The sequence below is a fragment of the Odocoileus virginianus genome, chromosome 6 (assembly GCF_023699985.2).
Source record: "Odocoileus virginianus isolate 20LAN1187 ecotype Illinois chromosome 6, Ovbor_1.2, whole genome shotgun sequence".
Classification (NCBI taxonomy): Eukaryota; Metazoa; Chordata; class Mammalia; order Artiodactyla; family Cervidae; genus Odocoileus; species Odocoileus virginianus.
In genome coordinates, this window is record NC_069679.1 from 33,085,339 (window position 1) to 33,109,383 (window position 24,045).

At 42.6% G+C, this 24,045-nt stretch overlaps 2 protein-coding genes across 5 annotated transcripts in view; one reads left to right on the forward strand and one right to left on the reverse strand.

Annotated features, from left to right (window-relative positions):
* Positions 1–24,045, forward strand: part of ABHD12B (abhydrolase domain containing 12B) — a 42,845-nt gene that overhangs the window by 8,659 nt on the left and 10,141 nt on the right. For 2 of the 3 annotated variants that reach the window (XM_020897978.2, XM_020897979.2), the window contains 9 exons: positions 1,830–1,860; positions 5,248–5,293; positions 5,399–5,528; positions 5,945–5,982; positions 7,507–7,586; positions 11,444–11,526; positions 12,593–12,671; positions 13,261–13,379; positions 13,480–15,273. In XM_020897978.2, the coding sequence (XP_020753637.1) occupies positions 1,830–1,860; positions 5,248–5,293; positions 5,399–5,528; positions 5,945–5,982; positions 7,507–7,586; positions 11,444–11,526; positions 12,593–12,671; positions 13,261–13,379; positions 13,480–13,507 (634 nt within the window). In that variant the 3' untranslated portion in view covers positions 13,508–15,273. Of the gene's footprint in view, positions 1–1,829; positions 1,861–5,247; positions 5,294–5,398; positions 5,529–5,944; positions 5,983–7,506; positions 7,587–11,443; positions 11,527–12,592; positions 12,672–13,260; positions 13,380–13,479; positions 15,274–24,045 lie in introns of those variants that run through there. The other variant, XM_070469117.1, reaches the window with a different exon arrangement.
* Positions 217–24,045, reverse strand: part of PYGL (glycogen phosphorylase L) — a 50,499-nt gene continuing 26,670 nt past the window's right edge. The window contains exons 11-22 of one of the 2 annotated variants that reach the window (XM_070469116.1): positions 23,675–23,838; positions 23,093–23,207; positions 22,202–22,303; positions 21,909–22,056; positions 21,765–21,823; positions 21,521–21,662; positions 18,618–18,825; positions 17,547–17,681; positions 17,041–17,107; positions 14,182–14,354; positions 13,374–13,510; positions 217–1,720 (exon numbers count right to left, since the gene is read on the reverse strand). In XM_070469116.1, coding sequence (XP_070325217.1) covers positions 1,704–1,720; positions 13,374–13,510; positions 14,182–14,354; positions 17,041–17,107; positions 17,547–17,681; positions 18,618–18,825; positions 21,521–21,662; positions 21,765–21,823; positions 21,909–22,056; positions 22,202–22,303; positions 23,093–23,207; positions 23,675–23,838 — 1,467 coding nt within the window. In that variant the 3' untranslated portion in view covers positions 217–1,703. The remainder of the gene's footprint in view (positions 1,721–13,373; positions 13,511–14,181; positions 14,355–17,040; positions 17,108–17,546; positions 17,682–18,617; positions 18,826–21,520; positions 21,663–21,764; positions 21,824–21,908; positions 22,057–22,201; positions 22,304–23,092; positions 23,208–23,674; positions 23,839–24,045) is intronic. The other variant, XM_020897977.2, reaches the window with a different exon arrangement.

A 24,045-nucleotide genomic window follows, 5' to 3' on the forward strand; every position in this document is an offset into this window, starting at 1 on the left:
GCCTTTGCTTGGATTTTTTTTCCTGTGGGGGAATGCAAGGCAGAGCTGTTTTTAACTGTGTAAGCATCCTTCCACACATTTGTTTCCATTTGTTGGAATTTGAGGGTGTTCTAGCAATAGGCTTCTCTTTAAAAAAAAAAAATCTATATATTCCATATGTAGAATAATGTGGATCCTTACCTGAAAGGGAGACAAACTTCAAAATGTGGATACTGATTTCAAAGAAGGCAGTGTTGCTTTATTCTGTAAGAGTGTTGGAAATGATGAACTGAAGCCATGGATGACTTGATAGGAAATATGTATGCGGTATGGAGGATAAGGAAGAGTTTCCACATCAATGGTCTTCTCACAGAACCACATGGAGATTTAATCAAATGTATGATCTCCAGGAGAGATCCCCTAGAATTCTGATCCCAGGCTCTGGGGGGGGGCCACCTGACTAATTGTAGCCTGGAATATTGATGCCGCAGCCCACTCCTGTCATCCCAACCTTGCTTTATAACAAAGAGTGCCTCCTGGAAGCCTGACTCTTTGATGCACTGCCAGCCCCTCTGTGGGCCTGTGTCATTACAGTGGGTGATGAATATCGGCTCTGACTGTGGCTCTCAGTGTGGGGGAGGGGCGATGCTCCTCAGAGACCCACAGACCTTGCCCAGTCTCTGGGGGGGGGGACACTTCAAACTCAGTGACAAGCTCTGACTCTGCCCCTCAGCTCCCTCGCCTCTGTCTCTTTGACTCACTGTCTTTTGTGTCAGACAATGGCTTTCTCAAGCCTTGCCTTTGCTCAGGGGGCTTTCTTGAGGTTTATGCCTTAGAGTCACGTTTACAGAGATTTCTTGTGAAATCAACATTTTTCCACATTGTTTAACATTATTCCAGTTGTGCAAACTTGGGTACGGTGTTACAATATACTTTTCTTTAACATGTCCTGTGGGTCACACTATCAACGTCTGCCCTCTGAGTGAGTCGGCTCTTGCCCCCAGTTTTCCCAGATTTTCTGGCTCGGGACTAGCTACCTTCCTCTGTCCTGAAGTCTCAGCTTGCTTCCAGCAGTACTGATCTGGAAGGAGGCCAAATGACAGGTCACAGGGAACCTAGATGAAAGCAGTGGTTCTAGACTTAGGATCTGTAGAAGCCCCAGAGGGTCTGTGAACTCCCAACCTCGAATTGTACATGAAATTTGAAGAGCGGATACATTTTTCAGGGCAGTGGGTCCATAGCTTTAATCACAGGTTCCAAGGGTTTCATAACTCACTAATATTAAGAAACGTGGCTCTAAAAATGCAAATGGTTTTTAAAGACTCCTCTGTCTTTTGAGTCATCTTTTTCTCCCTTTTGTGTGGTTCATAGAGAGCAGACTATTGTTATTTGGAAGAAAGTGTTTCTTGAACCTCCAGGGTTATGAGTTTCTGTCCTCACTTCATCATGTCCCTCATGGCAGAGCGGACAGGATGTAGGCAGATCTTACTTTCGTGAACTTGACTATGTGATCCCTTTTCCTGAAAAGCTTCTGGAAGTATTCTGAGAAATAGGTTTTGCTGTGCAGCGGTGCAAGAAGATGGATCGTCAGCCGTTCGTGAGATGCTTATGTTGTGAAGCGCTAGTGGTCTGGGCAGGCGGTGCTCACTGTGGGGAAGGCAGGGAGTTCACCCTGACTCAGGCACAGGGGCTCCGACACCAAGAAGTAGTGCCCTCTCCCCTGGTTATTTATTTGTCTCACCTGAAAAAGAAAGTAGTGAGATCAGATGCCAGCAGCATGAGAGTGATTTTTGTTGAATGTGTCATCGTAATTCCTAATTCTTACTTTTTCTTTTAAACCTTCTCTACAGGGCAGCTTCTCATAGACTCAAGCTAGTAAAGGTATGTCTGAAGGGGCCTCAAGGCACCAATTTTACATTTCCATTAATTCTCTTCTGGGCTACAGCCCTAAGGTCTTCCTTAGCCCACAGCCAGGTTATTTCCTGAGAGCTCCCTGGTGTGGGAGCAAGGGGGTGGGTGGTGGTGTCTGGGACCTACAGTCCCTTGAATGCACTGCTTTTCCTAAGTTGACCTTGGGGGATTGAAACAGATGGCAACGTCTCTGAGTCTCAAACACTTTCATGGATTTGTTCCTTTCATCACCAGAAGGAATTGAAGACACATTTCTTTGCTTTTTCTGAGGGCTGGGTTGAGAAAATATATTAAGTGCAAAAGCCACTCCTCCTACCAGGAGCAACCTTTCTGCGGTATGGGATGAAGACATAGAATGTCTGCTCTTACATCATTCAGGCTCTTCTTTGGCCCCACAAAAAGTTCAGCAGAGGGAAGGTGGCCAGCCACAGCCTGGCGTCCTCACCAGCCTGCTGCCTGCTCTGGTTTGTTGGGGCGGCCCCTGCACTTCCCAGCGTGAGGAAGATGGCAGGCTCTCCGCCTCACCATGTCTGACTCAGCGCTGGCTGGCCAGCTACTGTTTAACCCTCCCACACTCCCGTGAGGTCGTTAGGAATCCCTCCCTCAGGTGATCTGGCTGCTTGTCTAGTTATTGATCCCAGGACCTGATCTCTCCTCCCACCAGCCAGTTCCCACCCCAGAGCCCTTTCCTGATTTAACAGCATGAATGGGTCCAGAATCCTGCCAGGCTCAGCACTCTAGCTCCATCTTCATCCCCCTTCCCCTGTTCAGACAGGGCCATCCTCTCCTGTCTACTCCTCCCCTCTCTATCACCCTGTGTGGTGGGTGGGCTGGATTACCATTTTGCCTGGGGGTGATGATGCCTATTAATTTTTAGGTTTGCTTTCTATACCCCACTCTTTGTACTTTCCAAGTGGGAGGGTGTGATGCTGATGACTGTAAGAATATGTATTTTTTTCCCCTTCTAATCTTGGCAAAGCTCAACTGTATGTCTCCTATGTGCATAGAAAGGAGCAGAGTCGTAGGTGTAGATGTGAAGAGTAGCCAGATCCTCCTGGTGGTGGGTGGGATGTGTAGGGATGCTATGATAAGACTTCTTCCTCCGGGCAAATTCTGGATTCCACAGACCATAGTCATCATTTTCCAGCCTGGCCAAACTTCCTTAGCTCTTCATTGTTTCCTTTGGATAGGCAATTTCTTTTAATAATTAAGTCATTATTAAATTCTTCTTCTTCTCTCTCCCCCTTTCTCATTCATTCATCACTTCAATCATACAGCACATAAATGTTTTCATTTATGTGCCATTCCCACCTAGTTTTTAATCTCTATAAAGTTTTTATGTTACTGATTATTTATATATATAATTTTATGTGGTGCTCTTTTACTTACTAAGAATATTCTTTGATGTTTTTCCATAGATGTCATAGTTACCAACTTAAAGGGTGCTCATTCTCCATTATTTATAGACAATTATTTATTTACTTAAATATTCTACTCATCTTTGATACAATTTTTTTCCCTAAATTCTTCTAGAATAGTATTGCTACAGAAAACTTTAAGCAGGTAGTTTATTCTTCTTTTGGAATTTTTTCCTGGAGATAAATTCTTGGGAGTAGGATCTGTTGTTTAAGTTGATTGTCAAGTGGTTCTTCAACTTATGGGACCACAAGCAACACATGGGTGTTCCAGCTTCACTGGATGCTGAACTGCCCTGGGTCTCGGATAACTTGTTTGGAAAGAATGTAGTTTAAATGTTAAAAAGTTTCATTTACTTCTTCATCATTAGTTCAGTTGTATTTGAAGTTCAGGGTCTCACATCTAAAGGCTCCCTTGGTCACACAGTGAAGAATCTGCCTGCAATGTAGGAGACCGGAGGTCGATCCCTGGCTCGGGAAGATCCCCTGGAGAAGGAGATGGCAACCCACTCTAGTATTCTTGCCTGGAGAATCCCATGGACAGAGGAGCCTGGCGGGCTACAGTCCATGGCATTGCAAAGAGTTGGATGCGACTAACACTTTCACTTTTCTCTTTTTTCTCCCACATCTATGTCTGGGGGGGAAGCACAGTGTTTGAACCCAGGCAGGCCCAGGTGTGATCTTGGTTCAGTTGCTGTGGTTCAAGTTCTGGCCATTTGGATCTGTGTGAACAAGGTACTTAAGTTCTCCAAGGCCCTGTTTCTTTATCTGTAAAATGAAGATAATACCTACCTTGTAAGACTGTTGTAAGAACTAAATACAACTTTAAAAGTGCCTGCATAGTAAAGTTTTGTCCCCCTTCACCTCCCTTCTCATCATCTGTCATTTGTATTTTCTTCATTTAAAATTATGTTTTTATAGTCTTTTCTCATTTATCTATTCAGGGCTTGAAAGTGGTTTCATGTAATCAAGTGATTTATTTTTGATCAATATTAACTCTTTATCTGTTCATACTTAATACGAATATCTTCACATTATTGACTGCTTCTACTACAACTCTATGTAGCATTCTTACCTTCAGGAAGTTCCTACAAAAGATATTCACTATGTAACTCAGACAGTAAAGAACCTGCCTGTAATGCAGGAGACCTGGGTTCAATCCTGGATCAGAAGATCCCCTGGAGAAGGAAATGGCAACCCACTCCAGTATTCTTGCCTGGAGAATTCCATGGACAGAGGAGCCTGGCAGGCTATAGTCCATGGGGTCGCAAAGAGTTGGAGATGCCTGAGTGACTTAACACTTTCAAGGTGCTTTAAATTTATTAATCTATATTTTTGGCTTCGTTGAGTCTCCCTTGCTGTGTGTGTGGGCTTTCTCTAGTTGCAACGAGCAGGGGTGCTACTCTTCATTGCAGTGCACCAGCTTCTCATATTCATGGCTTCTTTTGTTGCAGAGCGTGAGCTCCCACTTGCATGGATTTCAGTAGCTGTGGTGCTCGGGCTTAGTTGCTCTGTGGCATGTGAAATCTTCCTGGAATTGAACTAGTGCCCCCTGCATTGGCAGGCAGATTCTTAACCACTGGGCCACTGGGGAAGTCCCCAAGGTACTTTAATATATCATCTCATGCAATCTTCCAACCATCCTGAAAGTATTGTTTTTCACTTCTCAGACTAGATTACACAGATGTTAAGTGGCTTGACCAAGGTCAGATAGCTGGTAAGTGACGGAGCTAGGGTGTGACCCAGGCTGTGTGATCCTGCTCTGCTGTTCTTTCCTGTTGAGTCTGATCTTAAATTTGAAGTCAAACACCAGATTTCAGAAATGGATCTTTTCTCTACCTATTAACCATGACCACCAGGATTATGGAAGTGTTGAGGAGGTGAGACCACCTTTTTGTTTGCATCTCCTAATTAAAGTGGTAACAGCTCCTTTGTCATCCAGGTGCTGAGTAACGGTGGCTTTCATGTCTTGTCTGTTGACTACAGAGGTATGTGTTAAGAACACTGTACAAAAATTTTTCAATAAGCAGGGGCCTTTTGATGGCCCTCATTTTGGAGGTAGTGATATTATGTTTGCCTTTCCTCGCGGGCAGGGTTCGGGGACTCGACAGGTACACCCACGGAGGATGGACTGACTGCAGATGCAGTTTGTGTCTATGAGTGGACCAAGGCGAGAAGTGGTACCACCCCTGTGTGCCTCTGGGGCCACTCTCTGGGGACAGGGTAAGTGGGGTCTGAAGATGGGTCTTTAGGTGGATCCTTGGGGCGTTAGTGTCATATCATAGGCAGCAGTGAGCAGCAGGAGGACCCCTGAGCTAGGAGACAGTTTCTCTCAGGTTCCACAAGTGGCTAGGGGCCTTATACCTCAGCGTGCTTGTTTTTAATTCAAGGGGATGTGTAACTCTGTGGCTATCTATGACACTGAAGCCCATTCCAGAACTCTCCTTGAGAGTTTTAAATGAAAGGATTCTTCTTTAGGGCCAGTGGAATCCCTTGAAATCCTGTGCAAGATTTTGTGTTTATGTGCATTTGAGGGTCAAGAGCTTTCATCAGATGCTCATATTGGAAGTTGCATTTTGTACTGTTTACTTGACTGTTAAGTCACTGCTTCACATGTACTAATTTTCATTTCTTTACAGAGTTGCAACAAATGCTGCAAAAGTTCTAGAAGAGAAGGGTATGATAAAATGCTTACATGGTATAATTTCTCAGCTTGAGATGGGAAAATAAAAACAGTGAAGAGACTATTCTGTACAGTCTGAACACAGAGATACCTACAAGCACCCCAACTTTAGGCAGTTTTGGATAGTGTAATGAACTTTCTTTTTTTGTATTTAATATAAAGCAATAGCTGGTTTTCAGAGGCATGAAATTAAAAGTAAATACTAAGGAAAGACTTAAAACTACCTTAAAAGAGCAATCATGTGAAGTGATAAATAAGTATTGTTATGGAGTAATCTGCTACAGGAGGAGGAAATTATACTTTATGCAATAGTAGGCAGGACGTGCTTTCTGCAGCCCTCCTTATGTAATATGCCAGTGTTTCTCAAAGTGTTCTGAGAACTGCCTTTATCAGAATCTGCTGGGGGTGTTTGTTATAAACACAGGTATCTTGGATCCTGGCTGTCTTCATGAACTATATACTCTATGAATAGGACCAGGTGATTTGATTCTGACATGCATTGAAAGCTTGTAATCACTTGCATTATATCTTAAACTTTACTTGGCAGTACAGGTCAGGGTGAGTTACGTAAACATTTTAAAGCGTGTCACCTGCTCTACACAATCTTAATTACTTATGGAAATAAAGCAAACATCATTTCATTGCTCCTTTAAGCTCTCATGGCTCCTTTAGTATTGACAGTGCTGTATTGCCTGAACTAAATTCCCACATAAATGAATACTTCACTTCCTGGATAATGTAATTATCTTAGAACATTTTAAATCCATTAAGTGCTCAACTTATGCTACCATGTATTTTAATTTTCTCTATATCACATACTCCATAAAACATTATTATTTTTATGTTATCAAGTCAATATTTAGATTTACCCCCCCCTTTTTTTTTACTCTTTATTATTTCTAACATGTCTATGCTTCCATCTGGGATTTTTCTTCCACCTGTCTGTCGGGGAGGAATTCTTTCAATTTTGGTCTGAAAATGTTTTTATTTCATCTTTACTTTTAAAGGATATTTTTATTGGGCATAGAGTTCTAGAGTGGCAGTAAGATAACTATTTCACTATTTTACCATTTGTTATTGTCAATAAGTTATTTTAAAGCCCATATATGGTAACTTCAGTATTTGATCTTTTGTTCTCAGAGTGTTGGCCAAAACAACCTAATCAGCTTCTGCAGAACACTCTCCCTTCCTATAATCCTTCGCTTTCTTAAATTATCCAAGTCATGAAAATCTGCTTGTTTTAAAGGTAGTGATTTTCTTTATCACGTGCACAGAAATGAAATCTCTAGCGGTGCTGGTTAAAAATGCGCATTCTCACATTTCCCACCCCCAAGATCCTGACTTCTCACCGAAGTCTGGTGTGGGGTCATTACTTTGCATTCACAAATTTAACAATTTATTATGATTCACAAATGATTTTGATGCAGGTAGTTCACGTACAAGACGAGGATCCCTTATTTAGGAGAGATAGGATTTAAATATGATAGGGGAGTTCTTTCTTTTTTATTATTTTTCAAGGATTCCCAGCTGATGCAATTATCCTGGAAGCTCCATTTACCAACATATGGGTTGCAAGTATCAATTATCCCTTGTTAAAGGTGAGTCTCATACATCTTTACAAGATGTCAAAGGCAGGCTGTTTATTAACCATTTTCCCTTTCTTAACTAGCCTTATATATTTCTAAGTTATTCTAACTTGTGATAGGTTAGTAGCCAGTTACTATTAAAGGAGGGCACAATGGCTTTTGTATTTTTGTTCTTTTATTTCCTTCTAGTAGATTTAGTGGCTTGTGTATGTGCTGTGCTAAGGCGCTTCAGTCGTGTCCAGCTCTGAGACCCTATGGACTGGAGGCCACCAGGCTCCTCCGTCCATGGGTTTCTCCATGCCCTACTCCAGGGGATTTTCCCAACCTTGGACATGAACCCGCATCTCTTATGTCTCCTGCATTGGCAGGCAGGTTCTTCACCACTACCACCAGCTGGGAAGCCCTTCAGTGGCTTATTAAGAGCCAAAGATTTTTTCACCACCCCCCCCCCCCCGTCCAATTAACTAAATTACACCTCTTCTCTTTTATAATTTTTTTAATATATAGACTTGTCTTTGGTTCACTTATTTATTGTCCCTTTTCAAAGTGAAAATAAACCTTTCATATGTCATTTTTAGCCCTATGAATGTCAACCACATATCTTTCATTATTTTATGATAAGAAAGTCTCTAAAGAATTCAAGAAGCTGCCAGATAGTTTTACATGGCATCCCAGGTGGAGAAGACCATCTTTCCAAGAAGATAAATTAGAAAAGATTGACTGACAAGATGTGGTTTTTTATATTAGCTAATTCCATAATTTCATTCCATGTCTCATGCTCAATTGCTTACAGTTATACCTCTATATAAATGTTAGTAAATGAGAGAGAAAGAGGTACGATTCTTAGAGGGGACATGTAGCCCAAATTTGCAAATTGTTGATTACTGTTGGAAGGCATCTTGAGGGTATTTAAATCCAACTGTCTACCCTTGGAATCTTTCATACAGTAAATCATCATAGAAGTTTCTGTAATTTGCTTAACTATTTCAGCTCATTACATCCCAGGACAGCTAGTTCACAGAACCACATAATCTTAAAATGCCTGTACACTCTAAGCTCAACTCATTACAGGAATCCCCTCTACAATCCAAAATACTGAATGCTGAGTAATTTAAGATTCAATAAATAAGCCATTTAAATTGGTTCCAGACAATTAAATATTAAAGATAGTTAATTGAACATCTGTTCCTATTACTCTGAATAATTACTAATAAATTCACTAGCTTGTAGATATGTTAGTTTAGATACAAGTTTTCCATTTACTTTTTTTTTTGAAATTTTGTTAATTCTGAAATTGAACATAATAGAGACATCTATGATTTAATAGTTATAAACCGAACCTCCATGTAACTACCATTCAAGTCAAGAAATTAGCACCCCTGGCACCCTGGAAGTCTCCTGTAATGTTACTTCTCAGAGCAGTGAGCCTCACCTCAGATGTAATCCTTAGTCTGAAGTTTATGGTAATTATATTCTGTTCTCTTACTGTGTTTTCTATTTGTGTCATCTCATCTGTGTTCTGTTGCCTCTGCTTTCTGGCTTTCTTCTGACTTGGCAGTTGTCTCAAGGAGCAAAGTGGTGTTGAGTGTGAGGCTCACCTCTCTGGGCATCCCTTCTCTCTGGGGTCTGGACCACTCAAGACCTCACTGCCTTGGTAGATCTCTGAAACCTTCACAGAAAGGTTTTAATATATTTTCTTTAAGAACCATGGCTCTGGTGTCAGACTTTCTGGGTTTTTTCCCCCACGGTGTCACTTAACAGCTATGTAACCTTGGACTAATTGCTTTTAATGCTTCTTTAAATCTATTTAAGATTATTGGGATAAATAAATTCACATATGAAAAGCATGTGTGAGGGTGCTGACACAGAGTAACCGCTTAGTGGCCATTAGTTGTTTTTATTAGCAGTGGAGCGCCGTTGGTAAGGCACTGCTGAGTAACAAAGTGTAGGTGGTGTGAGACATAGACACAGTGAAAGGCATAGGTCCTAACCCTTAAGAAGTTTTCTGCAATTGGGGAGATAGGGATATAAAGTAATGACATGGATTTCCATGTATCACTTTGGAATCAGTTGGAATAGGAAGGCAGCATGGGATAGTGGAAAAAGACTCTGGGCTTCATAAAGTTAGACAGGTTTGGGTTTGGGTTCAAATTTTGTCTTTGCCACTAACCAATTATGACTTTGGTAGACCACTTCCCTTTGTTGTATTTTTCCTATTTTTATAATGAGGTTGATACTGCATAGGGATTTTGTGTATTTGTATTTTTGAATTAAGTAAAATAATCATGCAAAACATGGGCACTCAACAAACACCTGTTTCTTTTTCCCACTCAGGTACACAGGAGACTAAGTTGATGTTGGGGGAGGCCCAGAACAATAATTTCAGGGACAGGAGAATTCAGGGAAGAGAAGGGTGTTGTGCACAGGTGTGATCAATGAAGACTTACAAAGAGAGGATCTAAGCTCACTTCTTAGCGAGGTGAGGGAGAGGGAGAGCAGTTAGGAAACAGACAGGAGGGGAGAAGGTGAGCCAAGGCATGTGGCCAGAATGGGGCGATTCTGTCTTATAAGATACTCAGAGGCATGGGGGACCTCTATGTAAGAGCTTTTGCATCCTTTTAAATCCTCACAGCGCCTGAGTCTGGCACCATGACCTCCACGGAAAGCTGAGGGAGGTGGAGGCTCAGAGGCCTGCCCAACTGCCACTCACCCTGTAAGGAGGGAACAGGACTCAGTCCTACCTTTCCTAATGCCTGGCAGACAGCTTTTAGGATGAAAGACTGTGGCCAGATGTGGATGGCCTTGCAGCCAAGATAGGAGCTGTTTGTTTTTCTAAATAGATAGAGTTCCACTCCCCACAATCTGTAACAGCAGATTTAAAGAATATTTATCTGGTGCAATTCCAGAATAGGAGGCAGGGAGACCAACTAGGAGCCCCTCACTGTGTCTGGGCTGGAGGGGAGTTGGACCTGTAAGTCCGGAGGGGCACCCCTGGCTGGAGAGGAGTGAGGGATCACGGGAGTGGATGGACTGAGAAAGAAACCCACTTTCTCCTCCCTCCTCTGGAACCTGAGATGAACTGTCAAAGGACTTCTCTTATTGAGCTCTCATCAGAGGAGTCCTGATTCCAGGGGTCGAAGAACCAAAGACAAAGAAAAGAGAAGACAAGAAATCTTGCCCTTAGCACTGATAAGGGCAAAGGAGGGGAGGGAAAGAGAAGCAGTGTTAGGATCTCCAGACCACACCTGAATGTGGGTCCTTGCTTTGCGGCCATGCCAGAAATACAGGCCAGACGGACCCTGGGGAACCACGTGGGTTCCCGCAAGCAGCAGGCTCACGTCCAAACTGTGAAGCAGAAGTTTGTCTTTACTGGCCTCAACCTGCATATTTTGTACCTATTTCTCTACCAAGTGTGAAAATGTGAACGTATTAGTTCTCAGTTGTGTCTGAATCTTTGTGACCCCATGGACTGTTGCCTGCCAGGCTCCTCTGTCCATGGGATTTTCCAGGCAAGAAGACTGGAGTGGGTTACCCATTTCCTTCTCCAAGGGATCTTCCCAACCCAAGGATAGAACCTGAGTCTCCTGCTTTGGCAGGCAGATTCTTTACCACTGTGCCACCTGGGAAGCCCCATGCACTGTCTACTTTATCATGTGTGATTTCGTTTTTCTTCCTTCTTGTATTTTCCAAAGTGTGGAAGTGAAAGTAATGTGAATTGTTTTTAAAATCACAAAAGTTATGTTTTCCAAAAAAGTTTAGTATATTTAGAAAGTCACTACACTCTCTACTACTATAGTTCATAGTGAGAACCTCTAACAAATGACATAGCTTTAGGCCATATTTTAATTTTTTTCCTTTTTGAAAAATAGATTTACCGGAAACTTCCAGGATTTTTAAAGTCAGTTATGGATTCCCTGAGGAAAGACAAACTAGTCTTCCCCAATGACGAAAAGTAAGTTAATCATGTAAAGATGTCGTTTATTAGATTCTAGGGGGTAATTATCATGTAACTTACTGAATAGGTAGATGAGAATTGTTAGATGGGCAGTAGGATTTGGGGTAAAGTGTATCTACAAATTTTTAGTGTTTGGTATTATGTTTAGGTCTAACTTAATAACTTTACCAATTCAGTACTTTTCTCTGAAGTTATGAAGGGATTTGTAGTTTATGGTATTTTAGGACCTTTTAAAGGTCCTGTAGGGTCTAACCTAGCATTCCTTGGAGGAATCTCCGACTTCTAGGCCTTATTCCCCAGGTAACCAAAATCCATACACCATCTAGCCAACTACCCAACAACAAGTCCAGTGACTAGAATGTGGCAAGCTAGCTTCTCACAGTTGGAGAATCTAGAGTGCTTGTAAATAGGCAGTCGTTATCAGTATGTTTTCCTATTTCAACACACTTGAGGAATTTGACATCCTGAGGAGTAGCAGTGAGTCACTGTGGCAGGGGTGGCTGGTATCAGAATTTGGGAGGGGCCAAAAAAGGGATTTTGCTATTCTTCATGTCATGGCCTTTTTGAATTGCCAAATAGGAAGTTGACCAGGAAGCTAGTCAAACCTGTTAGCATCTCATGTCCATCCTGTACATTTACAGGGAAATGTAAATAAATTGCTACAAAGAGTTCTCTTTGGTCTTGTGGTAGTTCTTATTATTTTCTGGTTTTGTTAATTTTTTTAATTTTAATTAAAACATTCCACATATTATGAAATAAGGTAGAATAAGGGAAAAGTGAAGTTCTTTTAATTCTGTACAAATTCAGTTTTTGTTATTTTCAAAAATCACATAAGAATAAATTAAATACCTGATTAAATTATATGACTAAATAGAAGAATCTTGGCTGGAAGAAAAATGTCACTATATGAAGCTTATTATATATGAAGTTGTTATTCCTGGGAGGGATAGAAGAGTGTCTTTTATTTTGGGTGAACTTCATGTTTTGCTAAAGCCTGGACTTAGAAGAGGAGAAATCTCAATGTATTTCTTGAACTGAATACTTTTCTTCCACTTGTTCCTAGTGTCAAATTCCTGTCTTCTCCCCTTCTCATCATACATGGTGAGGATGACAAAACGGTACCTTTGGAATTTGGAAAAAAGGTATACTAAGCTCAGTGGCTGATGGAAACATACTAATTTCACCATTTTCTCAGCCAGCCAAACTTTGATTAGTGCCAAAAGAAGGGTCTCTGACATTATAAGGGATTCTGTGCATCCTGAGTTGCTGTGTTGGCTGGTGTACACAATAAGTATCAGCATGCTATGCTCAAAAGAGTGTATGTAGGGGATTCTGCTTCCTCATCTGGGGTCTGGATCAGCAAATGCAGAGAAGATCCCAGAAAGTTCTGGGAACTTCCAGGCAATCTTTTCTGCAGTGGCTCTAAAAATAGGGATGCTGTTCCTTTTCTTTTAAATGAGTAGTCGGGGTCCACTGCAGTTCCTTGTCCCCCTGCAGGGAGGTATGGGGGGTATGATGAGGTCTTGTCACTGTTCTATGTGATGTGCAGCTTTCCTTCCTTGGTTATACAGGCAGCCACTCAGAGAGATGGAGGGTGCCACATCACCAATTCAGTGGAACTAACTCCCTAAGACAGTTGTTTCTATACCCTTTCAGGAAAATTAGATTAGAAAGACAAAACAACAGCTGGAAGGATCAGCCTTTGAGTCCTTGTCTTTCTGCCCCTTGCAGCTCTATGAAATTGCCCACAATGCATATAGGAACAAAGAGAGGGTGAAGATGGTGATCTTTCCTCCTGGCTTCCGACACAACTCCCTTTGTAAAAGCTCTGCACTGTTACATACCGTGAGGTAAGAGTTGCTCTGCTAAATGCAGTGAGGGCTGCTCTGGCTTACTTAAGACCACGTGGTGGGGAAGGCATGTAAGATCATCGAGGTCTTTTTCCTGCAGAGATTTCCTGAGCCAGCAGTGGGCGTGAAGTCTGAGAACAGCAGAGAGCGAAGACTTGGTCTGGACACCAGCTGTGATGTGAACTTTTTATGTATAACTGTATTGGGCTGCTTGAGTGAGCTGAACTTACTGACATTTTTATAAGTCACCTGCCATTTTAGTAAGGGAAAGAAAGCATGGATGTTGGGTATTATGGGATGTTCTCATTTATCTTATCATAGTCTCCTTTGGGGAATATGCAGGAACATCACCATGGAGGATGAGAATTTGGTAAAAATTTGATCCCATCTAAAAATGTACAGTTACCCACATTCTGAGGATATTTGTGGATAAGGTGGTCTTTGATTTGGACCTAGACAGCAGTATAAGAAAGATGCTCCAATAGTTAAATAATTTGTATTTCAGTTTAGTTAATTTAAAAGGCATTAAAAAGCTCCAAGCTGTTTTCTAGCCTTCCAAATAGCACTGGGGAAAGTCCTAGTCTGCTCCCCAATCTGCTACAAAATAGAGAGATGGCACTCATATAGCCTTTGGAAAGTGACACTTTATTAGCCCTAGCAGAGTCATACACTTTCCCTCCCAATTCCCAGAGATACTTAACTAGATTATTATTTAACAAAATGAAACAAAATCAAAGAATGTTGTAAAAATGTTCAAGTCCAGTAAGAAGCTATTTTTTTCTCAGGACATTTTACGACTTACTTTCCATTGGCTTTGTTCGCCCCACTGCTGGGTTCACTGGACAGGGAAATCTTTATGTCTGAAGGCTCCATGTTCCAGATGTCCCGGGCATACTCCTTAATCGTTCGGTCACTGGAGAATTTCCCCGAGGCGGCTATATTTTTGAGGACCATGATGTTCCAGGCCTTCGGATTCTGTAAATGACACATACATCTAAGGCCCAGGGCCTGAGTGCACACCAGGCTGTATGACAGACATCAGGCCAAGCACATCCAAGTATAATTCAGGGGGAAAGGGACAGGAGTAAACTGTAATGAATCATCAGTACATTTGTTTCACAGTTGGGAGCTGGATGGGCAGCCTGTGCTATTCTCCTATTTAAGATGGTTGTGCTGTGCTGAGTTGCTCAGTCGTGTCCAACTCTTTGCAGCCCATGGACCACAGCCTGCCAGGCTCCTCTGTCCATGGGGCTCTCCAGGCAAGAATGCTGGAGGGGGCTGCCATGCCCTCTAGGGTATTTAAGATTATATTTCTCTAAAAATGAAAAAGAAAGTATTTTTCACTCTCAGAGAAACCTTAATTGGTAATTTCTGCCATAGTTACAATGTTCTGGCATGTAAGCTCTATTTCCCATCTTCACTTTGAATGAAGATATCTCAGCTTCCTTTAAACTACAGGGGAAAGGAAGGGACTAACTTCCATTGTCTGCTAGATGCCATATAAGAAATTTACCCTGTGGCTCATGGTCAGAGCTCAGGAAACACTATAGGATGTTAGCTGTCACACAGGCAAACAATCCCATAGTAGACTTTATTCACTGACTTCTCTTTCCTTATTTTTTTCTGAAGGTAGATATTCCAATAAGTTTACACTGAATCCCAGATACTCCGCTGGGGTTTGAAAACAGAACCAATTAAGGTTTTATCTTAAAAATATATGACTAAATATCTAAATAAAATACATCTCTTTCATAATTTTATGTAAAAAAATATAAGCTATTTTATAGCCTCACGATTTTGTAAAGGACTCTAAGAAGGAGTTCGATGGCAATGACTAGAATATCATTTGAAAAAGACAGCAATGCATTAAAAGCATTTAAAACAAAAACTAAAACTGTGAGTCTGAAATTATTCACACTTTGGAAACTTACTAAAATAAGAGAATAGAAGCTTCCTTTTTTCATGTTCGTTATTTAAGGGGATAATGACTAGACGTCCCAACCACATGGGCCATGTTTTCTATGCCTCAACAATAAGAGTAAAAGCTGCAATTTGCACTAACGAAGAAGAAAGGTGGAGGGGAATGCTGGGACGCTAGGTGGGCATCCCTTGGTTCAGGGCCATCACAGGACTACTGTGTAAAAGCCACATTCACACTTGTGCTTGCGCTCACGTATATTTTCCTTTCCTGCTCTGTTTTACTTCTACTTCTTTTCCTTTACATTCTTTCCACACACAAGCATGGCTTGAGGGCAAGAGGCTGAAGCTGGAGGTGGCCATTTTCCTTCCTCTGTCTTTGCGTTCTCAGAGGCCGAGTGGGGCTGCTTTCTCCAGTGTTCCGGGAACAGGAAGCGAGCTCCTCCGCTTAACTCCAGCACTGCCTCTGCTTGGGCAGCATGTAAAATTGGCTTATATACACTCTAGGGGGACTGGGATATGCTGTAAAGCAGTATGGGTCTTGAATGATCCTATTTTAACACCCCAGTGGGATATCTGGGATGACTGTAGGAACCACCCTGTCACTTGGCCTCGGAAAAGAAATGTCAGTGAAGTAGGTTTCTGTTGTAAGTAGTTCCTGATATGTCCAAAGGGCAGGAGGTGGAGATTGTATGAATTTCCATGGTTCTGCTATATAATGGCTTTCTAGCTGGGGAGCAGAAATGGGGACTGTGTGGGCAAGAAGCCAGTGCTGGAGTCTTGGCACAGGGCCAGCTTCCTCCTGTATCTATTCTTCTATGGTTTCTGCAGTTCACTAAAAGTCTTTCCTATCAGAGATGATCACCTTTCCATATATTTACCAAATGTACCTAGAGGGTTGGGCTATTTGGTAAAGATGCATGATTTTGCATATGGAGGGTTCCTCACATGCCTCTAGCCTTTTTCTCTTTTCTCTCCTTCCCTCCCTCCATCTCTCTCTCTCGCTCTCTTCCTTAGTATAGTCTTTCTTGTTTCGTTCCTTTTTTTTTAAAGCTCAAATATGAAGCCTCCCCCGCCTTCTATACATTTATATTCTGTTTATATAGCACCACTCCATGGATAGTCCAGGAGAGGTACTTATTTTGCAACCCTCTAGTATTCTAAGGCTCAGTCTTAGAATCCCTTTAGCAGATTTTTCAAACGCTGATGGTGATTCTACCCACTGCTGGGTCAGAATCCCTCAGAGGGCAGTGGGCGTCTGTACTTTGAGAAAACTGCCTGGTGACTCTGATGAGCTTCCGCTTCAGGGCCCTGGCACCAAGCAGGCTCCTTGAGGGGCCACGGCTTTGTCCCTGCTGGGTCTCAGCGCTCAGCATGGTGCCTGCCTTGGAGGAGGCACTGGTGTCTCTGCTGAATAAATGAGTGGGTAAAGTGAGTATCTGACTTGGCTTTATACTCTTTAGTTTCTAGGACATGCTTGCTACATAGTGGGTGCTCAATAAATACTGAATAATTTGTGACTTCTTATTTGGATATTAAAAAAATTTACAACTGCTACTGAAATGTCAAATCCCAACCTTTGCCTGAACTTGGGAACAGTCCAGTTTTTATCTGAAAAACCTACATTGCTGCCTCACTTCCCTTTTATGATTGGTTAGTGGGGCCCTGTAATTTAGAAAAAGAAACCAAAATTTTGATGAACGGTAGTAAACTGGCATCATTTGTAAGTCAGCCATGAACTCACCATGTACAGCTGGCTGACTTTTTCTTGACATTTGACGTAGGCTTCATAGTCTGCAAATACTTTAAACCTGTTTTTGTGATTAAAAGGAAAAAACAAAGCATCAGAAAGCTTCATTAACAGATGTGTGTTCAGATTCCATTTAAAATTCTCTTTTGCTTAATGACAGGCATGGCTGGCTTACCAGTCTGATATTTCTATTTGTAGGGGTTTCAACCAGCCCTCAACCTTTCTATGGGTCTTTCCACAAGTAAGAATGTTATCACATGGATGCATTTGAAAGCTGGGTACACCAGAGGAAGGAGAAAAGGAATACCAGATTTGTGGATCTTGTTCTTAAGTCTTCCTAGCATTGTTAGTGGAGAATACCTATTTTTTGTTTCTAAGCCTAAGTTAGCTTACCAGATCGCAGATCTATGCTAATCTACATGTTTCTGTTATAGTTGATTTAAGATGTTCTCATCCTTTTTCCATGGCCCAAGTAGCACCATCTTCTTGTGGGAACTCACCTGTCATGATAAAATAGCATGTTGACTAAGTCTTTGAAGAGGTCCGGCTGCTTGGGAGAAAAAAAGCCCTTGTCAATTTGATCAATGGCCAGCTTCAGCTCTGGAAGTGCCTCGTAATATTCTTTTGCCTCATACCTGTGGGGTAGCGAGTGGGGGAATAATAAGAAAAGGTTCTGTTAGTGTTTGTGATTAAGGTTCTGTTTGTGATTAACAGCACACTAGATGGTACATTAGTTGTGAAAAAGGCATTCAAAAATACTGGCATTTATAGTCATCATAGAGTTCAACAGGAGTATAAGTATAAATAATATTTAACTAGATCCTGATTTTTTTTTCCCACTAAATTTGATTAGTTCCTTGTAACCAAGACACAAAGGACAGTAGATAATAAAAATCCTAGTCACAGAGCAATAGTCTAATCTGGTAAATACAGTAAGATTCATTTCAAACAGACTTTATGACTCTAAACAGGCATCATACAGGTGCTTTTTGGACCCACAGATAGTCAGATATGTTGCTACTGAGCAAAAGTTTACTTCCAAGGGCTGGGAAGTATATTCGACCTCCTCCAAATTTTGTGATTCCCGTGGTTCCTTTGAGCGGCACTGTCTTTACTTCTCGTTTGAATCCAGGTTAAGAAACTTATCCAGATACTTAGTGGAACAAGTATTCTGGGTGCTTCTATACAACCAGGCCTATTCTCTACTGCCTGTTAGTCCATCTCTTAGAGACCTTAAAGGAACACTAGATGGTTAAATTATAGGCAAAACTTCAACTACACACTGGTTCAGTTTTTTGATCAAAGTAAAAATCACAAATGAGGGAGAAGTGAATAGCTCATGAGGCCAGCTCTGCCACAGCTGGTAGCAAATAGCAAGGAACCCATGTACTTGTGCCCAAGCTCCTTTGGCTTTCACGTGCTGGTCAAAGACTTAATCAACAGTCAGAGGGTCCCCTGATTCATAGGATGTGTTCTGCTGCCATGTCCCATGTCCCAACTTGATGGGGCACCTGGGGGGGCGGCAGCCTCCTGGGGGGACACATGCTCAGCAAGCAGGACTGCTGTCTCACCCTTTCTTGTCCAAAGCAGCCACGTCCTGTACTCTCATGCCGAAGATGAACAGGTTCTCCTCCCCGGCTTCCTCGGCCATTTCCACGTTGGCCCCATCCATGGTCCCGATGGTCAGGGCCCCATTCAGCATGAACTTCATGTTGCCTGTCCCTGAGGCTTCGGTGCCTGCGGTGGAAATCTGCTGCGACAGATCTGTGGCTGGAATGACTGCAAGGAAGGCGTTAGTGATAGAATGAGTGGTTCTGTCTCTCTGGATCTGCTTATATAGTATCTAAGCATTCATCTGGCTGGTCTGTTTTGATCATTAAAGTAGTACATGCACATCACGATAAATATTCAAATGGTGTAGGATGGATCTCATTCTTCCCCTTGACTCTAGCAACCACTCTTGCCCACTTCTGATGTGCTATCTTGGTGGTTATGGCCACAATGCTAAAAAGGCATATGCTTATTTTGTACTACCAGTCCATGGGGTCACAAAGAGTCAGACATGACTGAGTGACTAACACACTTTCACATTGTCTCTCTGCTACAAAAGTTGACACAACTGTGAAATAAAATTCTGTTTTATGGCAAGACAAGAAAAATTTAAACAAGAAAAATTTTTTTCTGCCTTTTGGTCTCCTCTCTCTCCTCTACTGTGCATTGTGTATCTTGGGTTATGCATGGACCAAACCTCCCCATCAGCAGAAATATCCCCATAGAATGTAAAACTGATACAGCCACTATGGAAGACAGTATGGAGATTCCTTAACAAACTAGGACTAAAACAACCGTATGACCTAGCAATCCCACTCCTAGGCATATACTCTGAGGAAGCCAAAACTGAAAAAGACACACATACCCCAGTGTTCATTGCAGCACTATTTACAACAGCTAGAACATGGAAGCAACCCAGATGTCCACTGACAGATGAGATAAAGAAGTTGTGGTACATGTACACAATGGAGTATAACTCAGCCATAAAAAGGAACACATTTGAGTCAGTTCTAATGAGGTGGATCCACCTAGAGCCTATTATACAGAGTGCAGTAAGTCAGAAAGAGAAAGATAAATGTCATATACTAATGCATATATATGGAATATTGAAAGATGGTTCTGATGAATTTATTTGCAGGGCAGCGATGGAGAAACAGACATAGAGAATAGACCTATGGACACGGGGAGAGGGGAGGAGGGAGAGGGTGAGATGTATGGAGAGAGTAACATGGAAACTTACATTACCACATGTAAAATAGACAGCCAATGGGAATTTGCTGTATGTCTCAGGAAACTCAAAGAGGGGCTCTGTGACAATCTAGAAGGGTGGGATGGGGAGGGAGAGGGGAGGGAGGTTCCTGAGGGAGGGACATGGGTGTACCTATGGCTGATTCTTGTTGATATATGACAGAAAACCACAAAATTTTGTAAAGCAAATGTCCTTCAATTAAAAAATAAATAAATTAAAAAAAAGAGAAATAGCCTCATAAAGAGCAACATGCTCCTAGCACCAATAAGACAGCTCCTTAAAAGATAACATTCCAAAAAAAAAAAAAAAAAGATAACATTCCTTCTTGATCTTGTTAGGACATGATGACCTACTACTTTGTAATTGGCAGATCTGGATTATGTATACTGTCAGTAATATGGCATTTAGTGTAGAGCTCTGTCTCAAAAAAAATTTATAGAACTGCTTTGACTTCTAATAGGTAGAATAATGGGTTCTCAGAGCTTTCTGATCTGCAGTTCCTGGGTTATCCTCAATTTGGCTTGAATAAAATTTTCCATTTGTTTTGAATTGGAATTTTCCATTTCTTTTGATTGATTAATTTTTTCATCAACCCTACACTTCTCTTCTCCCCCTTCTTCCATTCAGCTTCTGTTATGGTTTTATTTCTTCTATTGATAACTTTATAAAATGAATATTGAAACTTCTCTTTCTTGATCCTTAAAATTCAGAATCTCTCCTTTAGCATCTGAGCAAACTGGATTGTGTCCTGTCTTCTACTTCTTATCACCTTCCTTCCACTTTGACTGCGGGGAAATAAACCACAGGCAACTGAGGCATACCTGTGGCTTGATTCACACAGAAATACTGCCTGCAGCATCCTCCCCACCCCCTCAATACAAAGCATAGGGCTTTGAGAGCTTATTTGTGGATTAGATATATCTTCATTTGCATCCATAAGAATCTGGCATAAAGAACTTTGTTCTTTATGCAGACAGTTCTTAAATTGTAACATCAGAGGACCCAAAAACACCTCAAAAAGAGAAAGGTCCCTTTTCAATTTGGGAAAAGGGTAAACACACAGTTGGCACATGCGTGTGGATGATGCTTCGTGATGCAAACAAATAAAGGTCCCAGTGGAAGAGAAAGGGATGTTGGCTTCTTGCCAGTTGGGCTGTCCCCAGGTGGGGATGCCATACCTGCTCTGAGTGCCTATCTGAGGCACATCTAAACCTAGGGCTTTGGCAGCCTGACATGTGTCCTCACTCCCTGCTGCCACCTGAACAAATGACAGCCCTTCTTTCCAAGAAGTTACGAGAACAATAGCTGGGGACTGGGGAATTGGTGTTCTACTGCAAAACGGGTGCTGGGAACTGAAGATCTCTTTTTTCTTTTGTAGAGCAAAGTCTGTACTTTATCAAAATTTCAGGGCCACCTTCTCCAGCACCCAGCTTTGACCAGCAGGGAATAAAATGTGCTTGCACATGTAACCTCTGATGTGGACTCTGGGGACACTCACCTCAGTGTCAGCTGGGCCACCTTAAACATTCTTAGCCTAGGGTCTTATACTGCCTAAGACTGGCACCTTCTATCCTGAGTCACTGGCTCCTGAGGCCAGTGGCTCCGTTTTCCTGTAGTATGTAATCCATCCCTAGACTGTGGCCCAGCCCCCATGGTCCGTGAGGACCGCACTACCTTTTTCCGCAAGAGACACTCTGTAGTTCTCCAGGAAGATGAGTTTCAACTTGCTTCCAACCACAGGGTCATTGTTCACCACCTCTGCCACTGATGTGATCAGCTTTATGATAAGTTTGGCCATGTAGTATCCGGGGGCAGCCTTGGGGAAGAGTGTGGACATGAGAGAAGGCGGGCATGAGGAAGTGGAGAAAGGGCGAGAGAGGAGAGACCCTATGTCCTCAGGGAAGGGAATCAAACTTACTTTGCCACCGATTATAACTGTTCTGGGCACGAAGAGCTTCTTTGGGTCTTTCTTAATGCCTGAAAAAGATGGAGATAGAGGATGGAACCGATGACGAGACCTGCACCTCTGGGGGGCTGGCTGGGGGCCACAAGGCTGACTCACGGTTGTACATGGTGACCACATGCAGGCAATTCAGGAGCTGTCGCTTGTACTCGTGGATACGCTTCACCTGCACGTCGAACATGGAGGACGGGTTGATCTTCACTTTGTACTCCTTCTCCAGGAACTGAGAAAACTTGAGCTTGTTCTCCTGTCGAGACAGAGCATGGGGCCAGAGCCCTTGAGACTCAGAAGGAACTGGTGCAGGGGGTGGTGGTGGTGGTCTGTTTTTAAACACTGGAGCATAAACCCTCCAAGCCAGCGGCCAGGAAAGAATCTGTGTGGGGAAGCCTCACCTGCTTCACATTGGAGATCTCGCGGAGGAAGATGTCGTCGCCCAGGAAGCTGTTCAGCTTCGTCAGCTGGCTCAAGTCCTTCACGTAGTCCTCCCCAATTTTCTTTCAGTTTAAGGCAAAAGGTGACTTTAATCAGAGAGGGCTGTCAAACCCACACGAGCAGTTTCTGTCCATCTGTGGTGGGTGCTCACATTCCTAAAACTCATCTACACCCCACAACACAGAGGAAGGCTTCACTCACAGAAGATGCTAGAGATGATATGCGGGAAGAACACTGGCTGGTACCTCACGTGTAGTTTCAGTGGTTTTTTTGTTGTTGTTTAGTCACTCAGTTGCATCTGACTCTTTGTGAACCCCATGGACTGTCTGCCAGGCTCCTCTGTCCATGGGATTTCCCAGGCAAGAAAACTGGAGTGGGTTGCTATTCCTCGTTCATGGGAACTTCCTGACCCAGGGATGGAAACCACGTCTCCTGCATTGGCAGGTGGATTCTTTGCCACTGAGCCACCAGGAAAGCCCATTAGTTTCAGTGGTACTAAGTGTTAAAAACAGAAAGTCTACAAAAAAGAGTGACAAAAACTCAGGTTCTGCTGGTCATTTATATGATCTTTGTTATCCTCTTTTATTAAGTAGGGGTACCACCTGTGTGTTGTATGAGTACTGTTAACCTGGACTAGCTACATAATGTGTGGGACTTCCTTTTCTGGAATTGAGAATTTTAAGATGGCTACAGCAGAAAATGAAACCTAGCCAGTGCACGCGGGGCTGCACAAGTTGCTGGCTCGTGCCTGAGGCCAGCCCTGCTGCAGCCTGGATTAGTAAACTGTAAGTGTGCTCCCAGCCTGCCACATTCCAGTCACGCCCGGCTTCCCCTCAGCACTTCCCGGTTACCTCTGCTATTAACTCTGCCAGCCCCGGGTTGCAGAGCAAGAGCCAGCGCCTCGGAGTGATCCCATTGGTTTTATTCTGAAACTTGTCTGGTTCAAGCTCACTGAAGTCCTTGAATCTGGAGACGGAAGAGACACATCACTGAACTTGGCTGCAACGGCGGGTTCCTGCATGCTGGATGAAGTTCAGAGTTACATTTAAGAAGCAGAGTGTAGGCTTAGAAAGATTAAAAAGTGTAGGGAGGGGCTGACAGCAGCTATGGCTGTCATTCTAAAAAGAAATCCATTTGCAATTCAAAATAATGACAAGAAAAAAATCTAAATCACGCCTATATGATTTCCTGGCACTGACATATATATCAGACTTTTGAGCAGAAAGTTTTTTTTTTTTTTGCTCCTAAATCTAGAATTAGGATGGTTAAGAGAAGAAGGTCTTTTCCTTTTAGAGAACGGTTCTTTGCATAGAAAAAAAACTTTCAAACATTTAATGGGGCCTTTCCTCAGCTCCAGCAGTAGCCCTGCCTTTACTAGCACTGTTCTGTTACTGAGCAATGTGAGACCCACTGCGACAGGGACGGAGGCTCACACTTGGGTCTTCACGATGTCTGAGTGGATTTTAGCCACGCCGTTCACAGCGTGGGAGCCCACAATGCAGAGATGGGCCATGTTGATCCTTTTGCCTCCTTCCTCTTCTATCAGAGACATCCTTCTTAGACGGTCGACATCTTTAGGAAACAAGGCAGCAATTTTCTAGGCAAAGGAAGAGATAGGCCTTACTGATCACTCACGTTTCTGACAACCCTGGGGTAACATCATTCACTTCCCAACCAAAACCTTCCATGGAGTAAACATAAAACTTCACTCCCACAGAGAGGCACTGAGTTATTAACCCTGGGGAGATGCCATCCCTCCACTTCACAATATTTTCAAAAAGGTGTTGTTAACAGAGCCCCACCC